Source organism: Diabrotica undecimpunctata, chromosome 3 (genome assembly GCF_040954645.1).
Source record: "Diabrotica undecimpunctata isolate CICGRU chromosome 3, icDiaUnde3, whole genome shotgun sequence".
NCBI lineage: Eukaryota > Metazoa > Arthropoda > Insecta > Coleoptera > Chrysomelidae > Diabrotica > Diabrotica undecimpunctata.
The window spans coordinates 31,164,475-31,185,674 of NC_092805.1; the positions used below are offsets into that span (position 1 = coordinate 31,164,475).

General features: G+C 34.2%; 2 protein-coding genes across 2 annotated transcripts in view; one reads left to right on the forward strand and one right to left on the reverse strand.

Annotated features, from left to right (window-relative positions):
- Positions 1 to 21,200, reverse strand: part of Flo2 (flotillin-2) — a 372,138-nt gene that overhangs the window by 91,316 nt on the left and 259,622 nt on the right. The gene's annotated exons all lie outside the window — the stretch shown is intronic.
- Positions 814 to 19,773, forward strand: LOC140436624 (glucose dehydrogenase [FAD, quinone]). The gene is made up of 9 exons (XM_072525612.1): positions 814 to 1,213; positions 10,001 to 10,201; positions 12,090 to 12,260; positions 12,585 to 12,938; positions 13,076 to 13,247; positions 13,369 to 13,595; positions 15,385 to 15,663; positions 16,743 to 16,997; positions 19,408 to 19,773. Exons 2-9 carry the CDS (start codon positions 10,003 to 10,005, stop codon positions 19,632 to 19,634), a joined length of 1,884 nt encoding a protein of 627 aa, XP_072381713.1. The 5' UTR covers positions 814 to 1,213; positions 10,001 to 10,002; the 3' UTR covers positions 19,635 to 19,773.

The following is a 21,200-nucleotide window of genomic DNA, read 5'->3' on the forward strand; positions in this document are numbered from 1 at the left end:
ATGTCTACGAGAGGAGTGTGATGTATCCCTGTTAAAGGGCAGTGGAAAGTGGAGGCCTAAAATCCAGGTATATACGGGGTGTCCGCTGGCATCTGATCCGTCTCGGCGTATAAAAACTTACAATATGCCCTCCAAACATATATAACCTTGTCCAAATCCGCCTTCATTATCTTTAATAGACCAACATTTCTGTAAAGTAGTCTGACTTTATCGAAGACTTCTTTGGTGTTATTTGTGTCGGCATGATGTTGTCAAATCTCTTTGCATATTTTCTCTACATGTTTTTTCTTGTCCCGTGTACGAGCTTGAATAGCTCTAGATAGCTATCGGTACTGGGTTTTCGGTACCCTCTAAGAGGGTTTTCAATTCCAGCAATTTTGAGTTTTCTGCGTTCTTCAATGAGGTCAAAATTATCAGCAGACATCCACACTTTTTTTGGTCCAGTTAAGTCAACATTGATTGACTGACTCGCAGCCAGTCAAGATCTGTATCAGGGTAAAGGTAAGATACAATATCAACGGTTAAATGTATGTTTGGAACACGTTCCACAATCGCATCTTAGGAAAGTAGTACGGTTATTGGAAAACATTGTATAAACTGTATTAAACTATAGAAAGACTAGATTAGAAAATACATGATTTTTTTTAATCAAAAAAACCTATTTTTGTCGCTATAGATCGGCGAACTTGTCATACTGCCCGCGTATATTCTCCATAACACCAAAAGAAAAAGGAGTAATAAATTAAATTCTCAATATTATCAATGTTCTAACAAATCAGAATTATTATTCAAATTCTATGCATGATACACAGACATAAAAAGATCTTCAACTATACAGTTCGTTTTATTTGCTTCGCCGTGTATAATCTTCACCCATTTCACTACAACAGTAAACCGCGACTCATACGAGAGTGAACAATTTCTTCGTTATCTCTTCTCCTAGTTTAAGAAGTCTGTCAAGTTCAAGACCGAGAGAAGACGGCATTACTATCAACGTCACACACTTTTTAATTATCACTCTTTTTCATTTCATCTTCAATTTCAAATCTCCCCAAAGAAGTTATTCGATATTTGCTAAAATATGTGTTTTAGCCTGACGAAGTTGACGTACTACATAATGTTGAAGTTATGTGATTCTGTTTAGTGATTTGTTTTTGTGATATTTGTGATTATTAAACATTATTTTTTTAAAAGTTTTGATATATAAAATAAGGTAAGATATTTTACTTGAGCCTCAATGTGTAATTTTCTTGTTATTAAAAAGTTTACTTTTAACATTTTGGGGTAAACAAATTCGGACGTTTAATCGTCTAGTTATTCAGTTGGAAGTTTAACTGTTGATCATTGTACGAAATTCTTGTTGAGCCATCGTGGATTGGATGAAAGTTCTTTAAAGTCATCTGCGTAGATCATCTAAGAATTTTGCATTCGACTGACTGCCCTTGGCTTTCAGAAATAGCTCCTTTAGTTATGTTTTGTGTTCTATCCAGAAGTAACACAACCGTTTTTGTCGAGTCACTAGATCACAAAGAGAGTTTTTGTTAGTTTTTGTTGTTTTCCAATCTCATTGGTTAACGAGACCTGCTATTTCTCAAGATGATCAGAGCCTTAAATATACTGTAAAATCAAAATCCCATCTAAAAAACAATAGTTTTACATCAATATCAATTGCTATGAAATAGCTACTTTGGTGACAACAATCGCCATTATTGAAGTATTAACGAAGTAAAAAACATGAAGTGTACAAGTGTACAGATCCATTGATCTATTTCTTACGTATAGGTACTCAAAGTTGCGTCTATTTTTATTTTTAAGAATAATACCAATTTGATCTTCGATGCTTAAAGAACTTTTGACTACTACCATGTTTTTTTCTTGTCCCATAGCGTTATATGTTCAGCTGTATATGTGTTTGAATTTAATCACTTTAATCAAGAGTGGCAAATTATTGTCAGCCCTGTTCAGTATTGTAAATATGTTATCCGAAAAGCTTTAATACCTTAAAATTTTTCATCATTCATTGATTATTTTTATCATATTTGATTCTAGTGCCCAGGCTACATTCCCTGTCCATTGTAGATGGATTTGTTTAACTGCAGTTATAATGACTTTTCTTGTATATGTTCTGTAGCTTAAAGTTGTCTCTGTATCACCATACTCCGCTTTCACAAACTGCCCCAAGATGTTGAGTAGTATCTTTTAAATATAGATAGGGTGATTCATTGGATTTGATTAGAGTCCATGACTTTTATCCATATGTCAGAATCAAAACTATCCTCGTTCTGTACAGTCTTAATCTTAATTTTTTGACTAAACGTTCATTAGCTAGATATTTTGATAGGCTACAGCAGAACTTGCTTGCAAGTATGATGCCATGAGCCATGTGCTCAGTTAGATGAGCTCTCTCACAGCTTTGAAGTTTTGGTCATTATTAATGAGATTAAAATCATCAATATTCCCCGCTTTTGTGTGTGTATTTGTTAGTTGTTATAATCTTAGATTAACGTTTTTTCTGTGGAGCGGTCAGTTCTACACCGGTCATACTGAAGAAAATTGGCTTATGGTATATTTTCCATCAGAAAATCCTCAGGACTTCGGTAGATCTGCTATATGTAGGCTCTCCGCTAACGCCCAGTAGATCTTTTATTTGGTTCTAGTATATCCAAGACGAGATTGAAGTTTCTAATAACAATAGTGAGTTCTGCCATAGCGGCTCTACTTTGCTACAGGTTCACCTGTAGAACCCTGATTGGGGCCACTGAGACATATTTGGGTCAAAACAGAGTTAGCTACTGAGGTCGTCTCCCTCGTTCCCTTCATATTTTTATTTGTAAGCTCAGATGAGTCACCCATTTTAGAGTCCTCTTCTGGGCCACCTTCTTCTGATTCCTACGAGCTAATGCGTAATGCCCTCAAGCACAGCAGTGCGGACATACCGTGACAAGACTATAATCCTCCAATGTTCGCAAGCTCTCTGGGGCATCAACTAAGCAACACGATCGTGTTACCCCTCGGAATGGAGAGCGCAGAAATCGTAGACGGTACGACGAGTCAGTTTTGAGCATGGTATAGGTCTGTATATGCGTGTATCTATATATATATATATATATATATATATATATATATATATATATATATATATATATATATATATATATATGTGTGTGTGGGTGTGTGATGTTCAATCAACAACTCTACAGTTAATGGTATAGCTTCTGTCCTATTGTCCTACGTATCCATAAAATCTTCTTCTTTTTTGCCCTGGTTATTTTAATAATATCCATATCGTCTGCGTTTGCTTAAGTCTACCTTTACTTTTGATCACTCATCCCATTATAAGATGTAAACGATGTATAGAATAAGAAGACATCGTGAAGGAGACCTTGATGAAACCTAGTTTGGATTTAGGAATGCGCTGGGTACCCGTAAGGAACTTTTTGGCTTAAATTTACTTCTCCAAAAGTGTGGAATCGATCTCGAAAAGACTTTCGGAAGGTAAAGCGTAGAAGCTTTATATTGAAAACAGAAAGCAGTCGTTATAGTAGATGCAAGGACATGTTAAGTTATGACCATAACGTGGTAGATGGGAGATTGCCCGACGAATGTTACATTTAAAGAGGTGTCAGACAGGAATAACAGCGAGGACTCATTGTTATTTAATTTCTACTCGGATATAATTTTCAAACAGGCTTTGTAAGATGAGGACTATGGAGTGAAAATCAATGGCGAACTGATTAATAATCTTAGATACACTGATCACACTGCTATCTTATGCGATAGTCTCAATAATTGTTGTATTGCATAAACGCAAAAGGAAGAGAGGGGCCCAAAAATGAATGTCGCTAAGACAAAATTTATGACATTCAATCGTCAACCACATGACAATGCTTCCGTATGGATAGATCAACAAAACATTGAGAACAGAATTGAAGACAAAAGTACAGAATGGGAGCAGCTGGCACAAAATTTCTGAAAATGAAATCATTCTTCTGTATCCACAACTTAAATCTAAAATTGCGTTACAAACAATAATCAAATGTTCAAATGTCAAAAAGAAAAATAAATAGACGATTCTCTTTATTTTACCGATGACGAAGACCCATTTGACATAATAGAACGCAAGGAATTGATCGCAAAGGAGCTTAAACAACACACGCAATAGCCGTTGTATGCATTCTGATCACCCAGATAACATCTCTGCATACAAAAAGCGAATAGTTCTTTCAAAACATTTTTAGATTTTATCATCATTAAGTCAAAACCTTTATGTATGAATGATTCCAAAAACCTAGCTTATATATTCTAATCTTTATTCAATCGGTTTTTCTCGTATACTGCTGTGAAATAGTAATTAACAAAAATGGTAAATATTTATTACATATTTCACAATTGTTTCGAAACTATTATCGCAGCTTTTATCAAACACATTTTATAAACTTTAATAACTAATATCGAAAGGATTCAATCTTGTCCCACCCCTCACACTCCCCTCGGTCTATATTGCATATTGTTAAACGACGTCTTTCATTACTTTACTGAAATTAACTCCCCAAAAGGATATATGCAAATTAAGAAGATTACTCAGTCTCTTGCACGTATACACCTGAGTAACAGTCGGTACCTATGAGGTAACAAGATAAAAAAATTTCACTCTTTGGCAGTAGACGCTTAATAATTCTTAATATATCAATGGGTCACGTATCAATTTTTGACTGGAGGGGTTGAACGAAAGTGCGTACCATGTGTTATACATACCAAATGTGTTTAGGATGTGACAATTTTAAATTCATAATACTAACATTATTGATTGTGGTGAGTGCCCAGAAACGATGGGTGTGATACAAGGAATTGGTATGTTTAAGTGATTTTTAATACAGTGCAGTTACTAGATCAAGAAGTTATATAAAAACATGAGGGGTACAACGGAATTTACTATCATTAACTAGGATTTGTCTACATCTTTACAGGCAGTTACTATGACTCTATCAAGTCATCCTGTTTGTACAAATGTCTTCCTGGCTTCTCTGATTTCTTAATTCGAGCGTCGTCTTGATCTTCATTTTTTCTTGGATATTTGATCGTTTAAGTGTACATTTTCTGTGGAATTTGATTTTCATCTAGCCTTCTGATATGCCCATACACCTGTTTCACTAAACATATATTCCATTTACTGGAATAAAGATACTACACGCTGCCGTAAATTTCGATGCACCCTAGAGTTTTAAATTTCTGTTTCTGTTTTTTACGGCATCGCAAATTCAACTAATGTTGAACAAATGTAGCAGATTGCTAAAGATTCTTATTAACTGTAAGTTCTGCTGATATGTTTTTCATAACTGTGATAGGTATGTGATTTCAGTATGTTTATAAAATGTTTAAAACATTACTGTAAATTTCACTAATTTACGAATATTCCGTTTTTTAGCATTCGGTAGTTCAGTAGTAATACTCAATTGCAACACTGACTTATAAAATATATAAAAAAGTATATGTCTTTTCCATAGCAATATGTTAATATTACTTAACAGTGAAGATATTATCTTTCCCAGTTAGGTGAGGTCTAAAACGATTCCATTCTTTTGATTACTCAAATTATGAGACCTTTTCTCAGTAGGTACAACCTGAAAGATTTTTTGTCTATATTCTATATCTGTGTCTGCTCTTAAGGCAAGGTCTTGCCAAACAGGTAAATGTTTTCTCACCGTTCCCGCCCCTTTCCCTTCCAAAGTCTCCGGGTAACTAAGTTTGTGTTGTTCCTTTTCCATGTTTGCTTGGTTTGTTTTGTTCTTGGTACATTTTTGTTCAACGAGAGTACAGCCGTCCTCAACATCCACTATTCAACTTGCCGAATTATTGATCACTACCGAGCATTACGAGCTCTACGACGACAAGGTCTCGAGGTTTTTGGTGTGGAGAAACCGTCCATAAACTTACCCAAAGAAGGCATGTTAACGATTCACGAATATTACAATCTTTTTTGTTTCCACTCTTGAATATTGACAGAAAAACTTGACCTTATTGACCTTAGTGATAGTTGTTAAAAATTTCAAGGACAATTTATTTGGGTGCTTAATTTTTATGTTATTTTTATATATAGTAGAAAGTCTATTCTATATTCATATTCTGAACCCTTCTGAATCTCAAATAACACCAGCAATAGTTTTTCTAGCGTAATAAAATGCTTTTGCTTTCTTCGATGCAGATTCACGGCCTTTTATCTATACTTACACTATTTTCATTACAGATGTAAACTGCATAAGTAACAAATCAATAAAGAAAACAGATTATGTTTAAAACCATACAATCCTTACTTTTGTAATGTTTTTGCTACCTTCTAACAATTACACAGGTTTACAAAAAAAATATTTTTTAAAATTGTTGGGAATTTCATAACTGATTTTTATGTATTTTTCAGCGCTGATTGCAAAAATGCAATCCATTTTTTCCTATCACGTAAGGTTTTCTCACAAAAAAGGAATTACTTTTTGGTATAATAACAAAATTTTAGCAATTTTTCAAATTTTTTTTTTTTCCATTTAATTGATATCTTGGTGGAATCTTTCACCCTGCTCTTCACTTACATCACCAAGGTTTGCAGGGAAGTAGTCTAGATGTGAATGGAGGAAATGAACTTTAATGCTCATGTTACATCCCAGCTTCTTAAAGTTGTCGAGCATGTCTGCGACGATTGTCTTGTAGTTAGGATCTTTTTTGTTTCCTAGGAAACCGGTAACAACTAGTTTAAAAGATGTCCATGCTGCTTTTTCGTTTGTTTCCATTTTGTCCATAAAATTGGGATCTCTCGTCAGTTTTCTAATGTCTGGTCCGACAAAGACTCCTTCCTTTAGTTTTGCCTCGGATAAACCAGGAAGCTGTCCACAAAGATACTTAAAACACTCCCCTTCTTTTGGCAACGCCTTTACAAATTGTTTCATTAACCCCAACTTAATGTGGAGTGGTGGTAGTAATACCTTTTTGGGATCCACAAGGCTTTTCCTCTCAACATTTTTAACCCCCACCTATAAGGTTTTTCTCAAGGGCCAAACTTTTTTAATGTAGTGTTGCTTTCTGTCTCTACTGTCCCATTCACAGAGAAAGCAAGGGAACTTTGTATAACCACTTTGTTGACCAAGCAGCATTGAGATCAATTTCAAATCACCACACAGTGTCCATTTATGGTCTGAATAGCAGAGTTTGTTTAAAACCAGTTCGAGGTTTTCATAACATTCTTTCAAGTGAACAGAATGTCCAACTGGCATAGAAGCATACTTATTGTGTAGAAGCACTGCTTTAAGGCTTCTTTTTGAAGAATCTATAAAAAGTCTCCACTCATCAGGAGCATATTCTATTTTGAAACGTGCCATAAGTCCAGGAACATCACTGCAAAACACCAAGTCACCTTCTTGAGAGAAAAAAGATACAAACTTCTTTTCCCTGGAACGATACCAAGAAAAGGACGTACCCGGAGCCAACATATTTTTATCTTTTAATCTAGACCCTAAAAGTTCTGCCGAGTCTTTAGGAAGACCTAGGTCTCTAACTAAATCATTCAGTTCAGATTGTCAGAATGGAACGGGATCGGTTGTGCCAGGATCGTAGCCATCACTGTCTTCTTCACTTTCACCTAGCTGAGCCAATGGTTCGTGGTCATCTAAAATTCTATCCAAAGAAACTGGAGGAGAGGGTATTGGTACTTCAGGTCCATGAGGAACAGGGCGAATGGCTGATTTGATGTTAGGGTAAGAAATATCCTTTTTGTTTTTCAAATTGAAACCTTGAACATTGCAAGAACAAAAATAGCAGTCATCACTATGGTCTTTGGGCTCCCTCCAAACCATTGGTATTCCAAAACGAAATGACTGCTTTTTACCTTGAAACCATTGTCTCAGTTCTTCAACACACACTGAACAAACTTTGTGTGGGGCCCAAGACTTGTCTTGATCACCCAACTTTATACCAAAATAGGCAAAATATACCTTTTCAACAAAATCGGAAATGTTTCTTTGTTGCTTTTTAACTGTATAGTTACCACTTGTAGCAGATGCAATCTGGTGAGTTGATACATCCTCTGGTAGCCATTTTTCATAAAACAACTTTACACCACAAGAAAACAATCTGTTTAGGCTGATGCCTTGAATTTATGTTCTTTGTAGTTCGATAAAAAATCACTGAAAGTTATTTGATTCACACTTTATTGCCAACTATCCGTGTGTCACGAGATATCATTTAATACTACTCTCACAATCACTACTACAAATCACTAGTAACCACAGCACGTGAACAGCACGTAGTGAAGAGATACTGTGAACTGAAGAACAGGTAGCAGAAGCTCACTGCTTGGTGATGGAGATGGGGGATAGGCACCTGCGCACTAGCAGAGAACAACCGAACACATGTGTGTTCGGTTATTCTATGGCACTAGGCAGACATATATGAGCAGCCATTATAACAGCCAATCGACGGCCAGTTGTGTCCGTTCTTTAAAGCAATATGGATGTGGAAGTGGCCATAATTATTTACCTCGTAAAAAACGCAAAATAAAGAAAAGGCTGGTAAATCACCTTTGCAAATTATATTGGTAATTTCTTCCCATCCTCGTTTTTCCCTTCTCGATCACTATATTCTTTAGAAAATATATCCCAAATCGCCTTACGGCTGTCAACTTCCCGAATTATCTTTTTTTTCGGTATCAGAAGTCATATAAAAACGTTGGGGATAGGTCTGATTGACACGACAAGTGCGAGGAGACTAAAGGCAGCCATATTCATTTCCCTTCATAATCCTTTCTCGCTTTCTCGCAGCCAGGCTACCTAGTGCACGGGGGCCATAACCAGCAATGTCTCTCATTTCAGTTATCTTTCGGAGCTTCTCAGTTGTAGCTGCTTCCGCTCTGGCCTCGACCGCATAGGTCGTTAATGGTTTTACGCAGATTTTATAAATTCTCTCTTTACTTCTTATGCTTATGTGCTTATTCCTCCAGATAATGCCACGTAGGTATTCAGAGTATTCAGATATCATTACTGCTTTGTTAGACTGTGCTTTGACTTCCTCCTTGAGGTTTCCGCTCCTGGTAAGTTCATAACTCGCTCAATACATTGGTTGTTTGGTACTAGTTTACATCTCTTAGGTTCTCTGTTCATCGTGAGTGACTGTATCTTCTCTATAGATATTAAATTTTTATGCATATGCAATGTTTTGCAATAACCATATTAAATTTTTATGCAATGTTTGGGAACCTCTATAGTAATCGTTGTAGATTGGTCGAATTCCGGGGTCTATATTTCTAGACCTTTATAGGTATAGGACGCCTGCAAGTCTAACTCTCTCAAACGTCTTCGTAAGAACCACGAAGCAAATCTACGTAGTTGTGTTAAATTCAATTGCGTTTTCCACCATCTGGCGGATAATGAATATCCGCCGTTAGTTCTTGACATATTCTGGTTTACTCTACTTCGAGCGATAGTTTTTGGAATCGTCTTTTTCACCTTTATAAAATTTTTAAATATTAGTTATACATAGTTATACTTTCTCACCAGGCATTCGTTATTTTCTTATATACGGTGACTCTCAAAGAAAAAAGACAGTTCCTCAGTCAACACTTCTCCCGTGTTGTTCTCCTTTGTTATTCCGTCCAATCCGGACGCTTTTATGCTTTTTTAGTTTAGATAGCGTTGTTTCAATCATTTCATTTGGTATTTACCATTCATCACTATAATTAGCTATTACAGTTGTGTTTTCGGTAGCTTATTTTAAGCAAGGTTGATTGTCAATCAATTTCCCGTATACAATATTCAACTTTTGTGCTAACACATTTAACGTTACTGCACTTTTTCTAGTGATTAATAAGATCCTTCGGAAATGGGGAATTTTATACCAAGACGATATTCAAGTTCATTCATTTTTGTTTTAAATACGTACTTAGACAAACTATTGAACTGATTAACTTTCGTATTTGCACTTTAATTAATAATTTTCTTTCTAATATACTAATATTTTTTAGTCATGAGTGCAATAGCAGCTCCACTGTATGGACTAGGAGCCGAAGCTGTTTCCAGCTTAGCAGTTTTCTTACCTACCCTAGTAGCAGCTTTAGCTTATTTTCAGTATGAACAGCTCGATCCTGAAAGCAGACCCATCGATGTACCGACAGAGGAATTGCTAGATACGTATGATTTTATAGTGGTTGGAGCAGGATCTGCAGGTAAACATTTATTATAATCACGACTATACTTTCAACTGTATCATTAAAATATTTTAGTACTTTGTAACACCGATTGGCATTGATTGTTGGGACTGTTCCATACAATAACAATATCTATTGTTCAATTTTTCACATGCGAAATACAATATATTTTTCGCTGTATCATTCCTACAATTACCAATCTCAATTTCAAATAATTACCTAAACCAATCTTTAGTAAAAACTCCTACTCCTGACTCTAACCCCACCCTCGAGAAACACAGACATTCTGGCCACTGATTTTTGTTCCCGTAGAGAATAGACGTGTTTTTTGTCTTTTTGAATAAAATCCTTTATAAAAAGGTATATAAAAAACCCAGTTGGGCTATGTTAAATTGGCAAAACGTTTTCGGAATAAGTATTCCATCATCAGTACCAAGTTAATACATGGATGTAGCCACTAAATATGGGGTTACAAACCCTTTAAAAAAACTTTACCATCTAAATTGTAAAACAGACATTATGTAAACTAAATTTAAATTAGCAATTTTTAAAGGGTTTGTAACCCCATATTTAGTGGCTACATCCATGTATTAACTTGGTACTGATGATGGAATACTTATTCCGAAAACGTTTTGCCAATTTAACATAGCCCAACTGGGTTTTTTATATACCTTTTTATAAAGGATTTTATTCAAAATTTTTAATATATGGTATACAGCCAAACACAGGAACTTAGTTTCCTTGTGGATTTTTTGTCTTTCTTAATTTGGTTGCCGTAGCCAATAGACGCTTTGTCATACGTGTATCCTTGAAAGATATGTTGAAGATAAACTCCTTTACATAAGGCACAAAAAATTGTTTTAATGCTCGACACTTACGTAGCTATCAAAACATTGTCCAAATTTTGTTAAATTCTAAATAAAAAATTTAACAAATAGACGATAATGTTGGAAGTATTTAAGGGAAATACAAAAATACATTGATTCAGAATAGAAAAAAATCGATGGGAAGGTCTAGTAAAAATGGAATGATTGTACCAGACTGCGCATTCTAAAATAAACATACACAGGATATTGTTCATTTAGTACGCATCTGAAAATTTCTAAAGTAATCAAGAAACATAAAGATATTGTGAAGAGAATGAAGAAGTTCTAGCTCTACTAGACACCAGACTCTGTAAAACACAAGTTTAATCTAAATAAAAAGATATTCAAATAAACAAAAAAAATAAAATTAACTTCAATATATGATATATATAATAGAACTAAAAAGATGAATCCTTGCAAAATAAAATCGACGGGGCCGCGCTCCGATGTTGATACCAATGAAAAATAAATATTACCGACACTCCGATGGGTCAGGTAAAGGATGATCTTCGGTCAATACCCACAAACCGGAGAATGACTGATCATTACTCAGTCTAGGTTAGAGATGGGTCGGAGCCGGTCGATCAATATTCGACATAGATGGGGAACCGAGGCAATCGATTAATACTCGCTCGCCAGGTACGGGAAAGGACACTGGGTTCGGATCAGTACCCAAGGTAGGAGCTATTACCACATCAATACTCCGGATCAAACTCGGTTTGTTGTAGTTATCCACGGCGTTTTATACCTTTGCCGGAGTTCCATCTACAGCGTGTATCGATGACAGTGGTAGGTTGTCGGTGGGAGTGCAGGCATAATCATGTATCATCGTTACAACATAAATATACTCTTAAGCTGTCATATTTTAAGAATTCTGGAGCAGACAATTGAGAAATAGCCAAATAAATGAAGATACAATTTCCAATGTGATCTTACCAACATTTTAAACTTGCTGAAAGAAATAAACCTAGAAGAGTACTATCTTCTTTGATATTTTTTTAAGTAATATCTTTGTTTTATTCATTACCAAAATATCTCAGGTGCAGTGGTAGCCAACAGACTGAGCGAGATAGATAGATGGAAAGTTCTATTATTGGAGGCTGGTGGAGATGAAACTGAAATATCAGACGTACCACTAATGGCTGGATACTTGCAGTTGTCTGCATTGGACTGGAAGTACAAAAGTGAACCACAAGGACAAGCTTGTTTAGGTATATATTTTAGTTATTTAAGGATTTGGAGGTATAATTAGTTTTTAGGAGTTAAGGGGATTTTATTTTTTATGTAGATAATACTACTTGGTTTAAGATCTAGACTTAATATAGTAATTAACTATCTGGATAGCTGATTACTCTCGTTTTTCTGTTATTTTATTGTAAAGATTGTTAAAGTCAGTTGCAACTAGTACTATATATAAGTACGTCTAACGATTTCATAAAAGGTACTGTCTATTTTAGCAACTGCGGTATTTATTTTCAGTTTTGAGATTAGACGATTCAATAGTATATTTATATATACTGGTTCCTGATTTTTAGCTATGAATAATGGACGGTGTAACTGGCCTCGAGGAAAAGTAATTGGTGGCTCTTCAGTACTAAACTACATGTTGTATCTACGGGGAAACAAAAAAGACTACGACATCTGGGAATCAATGGGTAATCCCGGTTGGAGCCATTCTGACGCTTTATACTATTTTAAAAAATCCGAAGACAATCAAAATCCCTATTTGGCTAAAACTCCCTATCACTCCACTGGAGGGTTCCTTACAGTTTCAGAACCCCCATATCGCACTCCTTTAGTGGCGGCTTTTGTTGAAGGTGGAAAACAGCTTGGGTATGAAAATAGAGATATCAATGGAGAGTTCCAGACAGGATTTATGATGGCACAAGGTAATATATTTTTTCATTACTGAACGAAAACTCACTATCGTTATGGCAAATTATCCTTAATTAAATCCTTATATTATAGCCGATTTACATCTTTAAATATATTTTGATATTTAGAATTTAATTAAGTTTCATTTAAGGTACTATAAGAAGAGGTTCGAGATGTTCCACGGGAAAAGCCTTCTTGAGACCTGTAAGACTAAGACCTAACTTACACGTAGCTATGGGGTGCCATGTGACACGAGTTCTCATAGACCCAAAAACAAAAATCAGTTACGGAGTGGAGTTTTATAGGGATAATAAACTGTACAGGTACTAATAAACGATTAGGTTGTCCTTGGTTGTTTATTATTTTTAACATTTGCTTTTTGAGCTTTGTATATTATTTTTTGCACTATTCAAGAAATTTTTGTACCATTATGTATTCTTTTAGGATACGAGTGAAGAAAGAGGTTATACTGTCTGCCGGAGCAGTAAACTCTCCACAGTTATTGATGTTGTCTGGAGTAGGACCAAAAAACGAATTGGACAAATTCAAAATTCCTGTCATACAGGATCTAAAGGTGGGACACAATTTGCAAGACCACATTGGCCTTGGAGGATTAACGTTTTTGATTAATAAACCGGAGTCTATTACGCTGGATCGCGTTTATGCTGTAGGTAAGAATATGAAAAGTACAATAATTAAAAAGGAGGATTTCCATAAAGCTATTTTATTTTTGTTTCCTGTCCATTCTCTTCTACTTGTTCATTGGCAGGTCCCATAAAAGATCGGTTATCGCTGTTACCGATCGACAATTCTAGTCTAGCAAATAAAAAATGAAATAAGCCATCCACAGTCACGCGTCGTAACTGGTCAAAAGTAGGCAAAATCACGTGTTAATCATAATTCTCGGAAATTTTGAATTCGATCATTGGCGACGCGTAAGGCAACATGTTTTCTTGCTGATGCCTTTACATTGTAGCCGTAGAATATTATATTTCTGCTTATACTAATAAAAACAATACATTAGATCTAGATTATAAAATAAGTTTTTATTCGTATTAAAAATGGCTTCTATAAAGTCGCGGTTAATCCTCTCGCTGATGAGCAGATTCAAGTATTTAGTCTATCACTAGAAAGAGTAGGTACTAGCAATCGCCGATGCTTGTTTGGTCTGTATGTACATAATGACTTCTAAAAACATGCCAAAATGTGTTTATTTGGAAGAAGTTATACATCGAGTCATGCATTACATAAATCATACTGTTCAAATACAATTCTCTCCGTAATTGATCATACGTATTCAGCAGTAAACAAAACGAAAGTCAATTATCAAGATTCAAGTTTATTTCTGAGAAAAATTTAATTCGTTTGAGTGTTAAAATAACGATTCTATTTCATAGCGGAATTATTCAATGCCTTGCAATTATAGTGTATTAACACAGCAAAATAAAGACACAACAGATGAATCAACAGCTGAATCAGCAACTAAATCAACGATTACTGCAAGTACGCCACTTATCAAATACTCACGAAATTCACACGGAACATTTTACGTAGATTGTTGCGACGCCATGTAATGATTTCAGGTTTCTCTATCAACGCTGATTTTCTGTTGTATTTGGCATAAGTAAATTCCAATTTGTGTAACTGCTTACGCAAAGTTTCACGACTCATTTGAGGAGTACTTCATTAGTTTTTAATTCAGAAAAGCTTTTGTCTATAATAAGAACTTCCTTATTAAAACAAAAAGAATAAACTATACGTCTTATTTCTGAATTATTATATTCATTCAATTCAATTGGTTTTTGATCTCGTAAATGTGTCTGTGGGATTTGAACTTCACCCGAGCGTTGTTTTTGACGAACAATCCTATAAACTGTGGATAACGATACCCTTGTCATACTTTCACAACAGCTTATTGCCTCCGCCAGAGACCTTATAGACAATATGTCCGCCGAGACATTTTTCTCAAATACTTATACACATTAGACACTATTTTTTTAGCTTCAAATCCTAACTGTTTGCGGAAAATCAAATTCGAATATATATGATGATAACCAACCACCGACAGGGGAAGGATTCACTTAAAAAAAAAAAGAAATGCTTTTGGTTACCCTATCTGCCTATGACTAGCCTATTTGGTTCCTCAGGCGTTTCTCCTTAAACAATGATTGATTTTCCACACTTTCTAGACATCTTCCTATATTAGTATTGCAACGTTTATTTTCATTTATTTGAAATTTTGTAGCACTAACACTAAAACATGATTAATTTATGACATTTATTTATTTAACCGTACAGATTTATATTTTAGACTAACTTATTTGAATTGTAATCGCGCTTATATATGGTTCGCCTATCTTTTCGAAAAGCTTCCAGGACCCAGTCGAATTCTCTCGACAGTTGCAGATGATTGAAGGGCGTGGTAAGGGCAGGTGTAACAGTAATTTGTACTCGTTTTAGGTCCGGTCATGCAGTATGCCATCTTTGGCGGAGGTCCTTTAACTATCATGGGCGGAGTAGAAGGTCTGGCATTTGTCAATACCAAATACGCCAACGCTTCAGAGGATTTTCCAGATATAGAATTCCATTTTTGCTCCGGAGGTAGCCATTCTGATAAAGGGGCTCAAATAAAAAAGGCTCATGGTTTGTCAGATGCTTTTTATGATCGAGTATTCAAGCCTATTCATGACAAAGATGCTTGGACTGTTATACCTATGTTGTTGCGGCCAAAAAGTAAAGGTAATATACAATTTATGTTACAAATTAATGTTAATGTAAATGTTTCTGCGGCATATACTACTATTAGTCTTATGGTCATTTTATAGATTTTCAGTTTTGTGTTTTGGCTTATCTTCTTATCTCTAAACATTTTTTTATTTCTATAAAACGCTGTATATCCCGCTTAAATTCTTTTTTTTTATATCTACATTTTCATTTCTTCTGTTGACTAGTGTTCCCAAATATTTGAATGTTTCAACATTTTCGAAACTGTGTACATCTATTGTCAGTTCTGTCATTTGTGTCTTCTTTTTCTTGCTTGAGTTCATGTATTTTGTTTTATTTTCATTTATTTCCAGTCCTCTCAGTTCGGCTTCGTTTTCTATTTCTTGAAAGGTTTCCTTTAATGCCTTTTTATCTATTGCTAGTATGGTTATATCGTCAGTACATCCTACTATTTGTACTGCATTCTTGTTTATAGTTCCTGCGTTTGACAGCTTTTTATTATCTTGTCTAGTGATAGAGTAAATAGTACCGTTGAGAGCGCATCTCCTTGTCATACTCCATTTTTTATTTTTATTATTTCTGTTTCTCTTCCGGTGTCTAGTATTGCTTGGGAATCTCGCATTGTCATTACTACCATTCTTATAATTTTATTTGGTGCATAACTCTTGTAAGTCTTGGATCATTTTTCTTCTGGTTAGTTTGCCAAACGCCTGTTTAAAGTCTAGGAAAAGCATATATGTGTTTCTCCGTCGTACTCGTATGTTTTCTCTATCACTTGTTTTAGCGTACGTATAGCGTCTATCGTGGATCTTTCTTTTCTAAAACCGTACTGGTAATCCCCTTTGCTTTGTTCTGTTTTAGAATACATTATAAAAACTAGAATTAATAGGATAATAAAGAAGATTGAGGATGAATACAGAATCGTAGGAGATAATAAACATTGTGAATGAGAATAGAAGAAGAAAAGAACAAAAAAGTATAAATAAAAATACTTAGTATAATGCTTGGTTTATCGTTTTAATATAGTTTCGGTCACATTGATAATGTTTACCTTCATCTTCCACAAAACTAAACAATTTTTTTAATTTTTTTAGGTTTTATTAAGATTCGTAGCCAAAACCCTTTCGACGCACCCTTAATATACCCGAACTATTTCATGGAAGACGATGATATGAAGACTTTAATAGAAGGGGTGAAGATAGCTGTAGCTCTTAGTAAAACTCCTGCGTTTCAGTCATACGAGAGTAGATTGGTTGAGTTCCCAGACTGCGCTCATATTGTCAAATATTCTGATAAATATTGGGAGTGTATGATAAGGCTATATTCCGTTACGATATATCATCCTATTGGTAAGTGATATAAATATAAAAAAATCACCGAATTATAGTGACAGACGAAAAATTCACCAATCATATTTTTCTGCAAATAAAAAATAAGCATAATTTACCTTAAATATTATGTAATGAAAATACAACAAAATTTTTAATTTATATTTGACGTTTCAATTTCCACTCCGGAAATCGTTTTCAAAAAAGATTATTTTAAAATAGTGAGCTGTTATTATAACGTTATTTGGCGGTTATTGCTTTCCAAATTGACGGTTTACCTACTTGGCATCGATGTTGTAGACATCTAGCCAAGCTTTAGATGATAATTCTGAGGGTGATTTTTGTATCGTCAGGATGATATCAAATTCTGATTGTTTTGTGTGTTAATGCATTACGTATTTATGTATTATGTATTGTGTGTTGTATATGTATTATGTATAATGGTAGATGTTGTGTCTGACTTTCTATTAATTCGCTAATGTTGATATGTTTGTGTTGCTGACTTCTTCTTCTGGTATTGGCAACCAGAGCTTGCTACATTGTGCTGATATATTTGCTACACATTTTTCTCCATTTAGTAAGACAATAGCTGCTTCTAAGATTTTTCTCTTTTTCATGTATGTTTATTTCATGACTATTAATGCATCTTTCCATTGTACGCTGTACTCATTGTCCCAGGTATGTTTGCATATCTGTGATTTGTCGAAGTCTCTGTTTTTAATATGCTCGTTTATCCTGACACTTAGTGGTCTTGCGGTTTCTCCAACATAAAAATTGTTGCATTTATGGGGTATTTTATGGATGCAGTTCTGTTATCTCACTTGTGTATTGTTAGGTTTAGATTTGGACAGGATAGATCTCAGTGAATTGGTTGTTTTGAATGTTGTCCCATAAATGACAGATCTGGCACGAAGCGAAAATCTAAAAGTCGGCTGCAACGAAACAGCATTAGTTCATAAATATAAATACTTAGGTCCTTTCCTTAACTTAGGCCACAGCAACCAAACTTAGATAACCCAAAGAAGAATGGAATAGTCATGATTCTCAGAGACAGGGTTAGCAACAAGTAACTCAGAAGGACAGACGTTACAGATGCCATAGAGCAGATAACATGAGGAATTAGCCATGTGGCCAGAATGAATGACGGGCGGTGAACTAGAAAAATTACAGTGTTGAGACCACGAATAGATAGGAGAAGCAGAGATATACTACATAAAGGATGGACTGACTATATCAAACGAATCGGTAGAAACTGGCTGCAGGAAGCTCAAGATTGACATAACTAGAAATTAACTAAAATTAACCAGACGCAGCTTCAGAATTAAACAGATCGAAAGATCTCCAAGAACTAGAAGAAGAAGAAGAAATAGTAAATGGCTTAACACCTGAATATTTTCAAGCCTTCATTTCTTTCAATAAAAATATTCATTCTTATAATACCAGAGTTTTAGATAACATATATATGTACATATACCTAGAACTATGTATAAAAGTACGATGAATTCGCTATTTTTTAAAAGCTTCCTTAAGTTTAATCAGTTACCTGCATCTATAAAAAAATTCTTACTCTCAATAATTTTAAATCGTTGGTAGAATCGTTGGAAGAATGGGAGAGAATTCAGCATGCCAAATCGCCTACAGGCATGCATACAGGCAAATTGAGAAATTACTAATTATTAGTTTTATTAAAAATTATTTTTTTCTATACAATTTACTTTTAAATGTAAGTTGTACATTGTAAGTTTTTCGCTCCAAGAGAATAAATAATTTTTTTGCATATCGTTTATCTGGTTTTGAGATTTATTTAGTATTGTTGAGAATTGAAACAAAATGATGTTTAATTATTCAGAAGAGTTTATATATAAAAATCAATAAAAAGATGAAATATTCCAATATTCCAAACTTTTGGACATATGTGTACATATACCTAGAACTATGTATAAAAGTACGATGAATTCGCTCTTTTTTAAAAGCTTCCTTAAGTTTAATCAGTTACCTGCATCTATAAAAAAATCCTACTCTCAATAATTTTAAATCGTTGGTCAAACAACATATCAAAATTTATAGTGTACTTTTATCAATATTATATGTAATCTATTGGACTATATAATATGTTCATTGTCCCAAGAATGTTTGCATATCTATCTATATTATAGAAAAGTATTTTATAAATGCAGTTCTTTGATCTTCCTTTTACACTGTTAGATTTGGTTTCGGATAAGATATATCTTAATGAATTGGTTGATTTAAATGTTCTTATGATATTGTACTTATTTTCAATCTTTTTAAATTTTTCTGATAAGATTTTTATATTGATGTTGTGTTGTGATGTTGTGTTGGTTCCTTTGGTCTATCTTATGAAACTTCTAGAAATGTATCCTATTCAAGTTTTTTTCGAATTATCTATTTTTTATTTTGTTTTTGTTTACAGGAACTTGTAAAATGGGTCCTTATTGGGATCAAGAAGCAGTAGTCGATCCCCAACTTAGAGTATATGGCGTTAAAGGTCTCAGAGTTATCGACGCTTCTATTATGCCGACCATGGTTAGCGGTAACACAAATGCTCCAGTTATTATGATAGGAGAGAAAGGATCTGATCTGATTAAAGAATTTTGGATGAAGATGGCGAAATACGGAAGGAATTTATATGGGGCTTAGGCTATTTACTACTAGGTGGTATAGTCAGTTACCTCATCGGTGTATATGTATTTATGTACATACATATTTATTTATATTAATTTATTCCAAAGAATTTATTTATTTTTAGTTTTATTGAACAAATAAAAATAGTTTTGAAATTAAATACTGTAGTTTTTTCTTTCAGATCAGAGTTATAAATAAGTTATAAAGTTTAATTTTCATTTTTTCCTTCTATAAACAGATGCCATGAAGTTATTCTAAATCGTCAAACGGGCTCTAGGAAACTCAATGGAAAATTCTCAACTGTTGAATTCTTGCATCCCTAATTATTTTACATCAAAAACCATGAAAAATTATTTGTAGAGGAATGAAATATGCACTGAAAACAAATGTCAAACGAATTAAAGAGATTCCAAAATTTGGCAAAAATATAATACATTTGCCAGAGTATTCTTGTAAAAGTTGGATTACACGTAGTGCAGAAGGTGTATAACGGGTTGCGTTTGGTCACAATGAAGTTAGATATTAACAATATTTGAATTGTCAATATTTTATTCTATGATTTATTGTTAAAAAACTATACAGTTGATAAAATGTACTCGGTTGAGGAGAAAGTAGCAATAATAAAGATATTTTATTCAGGCAATAGTGCGCACTGGAAGTTCTTTATTTAGCGTAACATACCTCAATAGACCAATTCCAAGTCATTCATCAATTCAAAGGATTTTTAAAAAGTTTGAAAATACTGGGACCGTGATTTCTAATTGTACCTGTACAAACAATATTACTGAGGTACCAAGAAATTTAGAAAATCAAAACGAAATCCATGTATTAACAGCAATAGTTGAAAATCCTACAATAAGTTCTCGAACCAATTCAGGCCAGTTTGACATTCATAATTCCACAGCTTTAAACATTTTGAAAAGAAAGAAATTCCGTTCGTATAAATTTCAATGTCATCAAGAACTAAGAGAAGGAGATGCTGAGAGATGAGCGGAATTTTGTTCTGATATTTTAAAGAGGGCTAATGCACACAAACAATTTTTTCAAAACATTTCGTTTAGTGATGAATGAACATTTACATTAAATAATGAACCAAATGTTCAAAATTCTAGGATTTTGTCGACAAGAAAGTCTGAAGATATTATTGAGAACAATACTCAATATCGTCGAAAAATAAATGTTTGGTTAGGAATATTTAGACACAATATTTTTTGACCATTTTTCTATGAGAAAAAATTAAATTCTGAAAAATTTTTGGACGAACATATTTTACCGAGACTTGCAGAAGTAACTCCAGATGACGCAGATATTTAGTTTCAAATGAATTCCTTAAAAACAGTTTTATTAATTGTTTGATAGGACCTGACTGTGCTGACTTTGATGAAAATGTTGCGCTGAACCTCTAAAAATCATAAAAACACGCTAAATTTTGCTAATAATGTCAATTTTGGGATCCCAAAAAATATGCAAAAAATTTTACCAATCCTATCCACCGGCTTACTCCTAAAACTCCCTGTCGTAAGGGGGAATCGGAAAAAATTGATTTACCAAGAATCTGTAAGTTTCAAACAAAAAATGTAG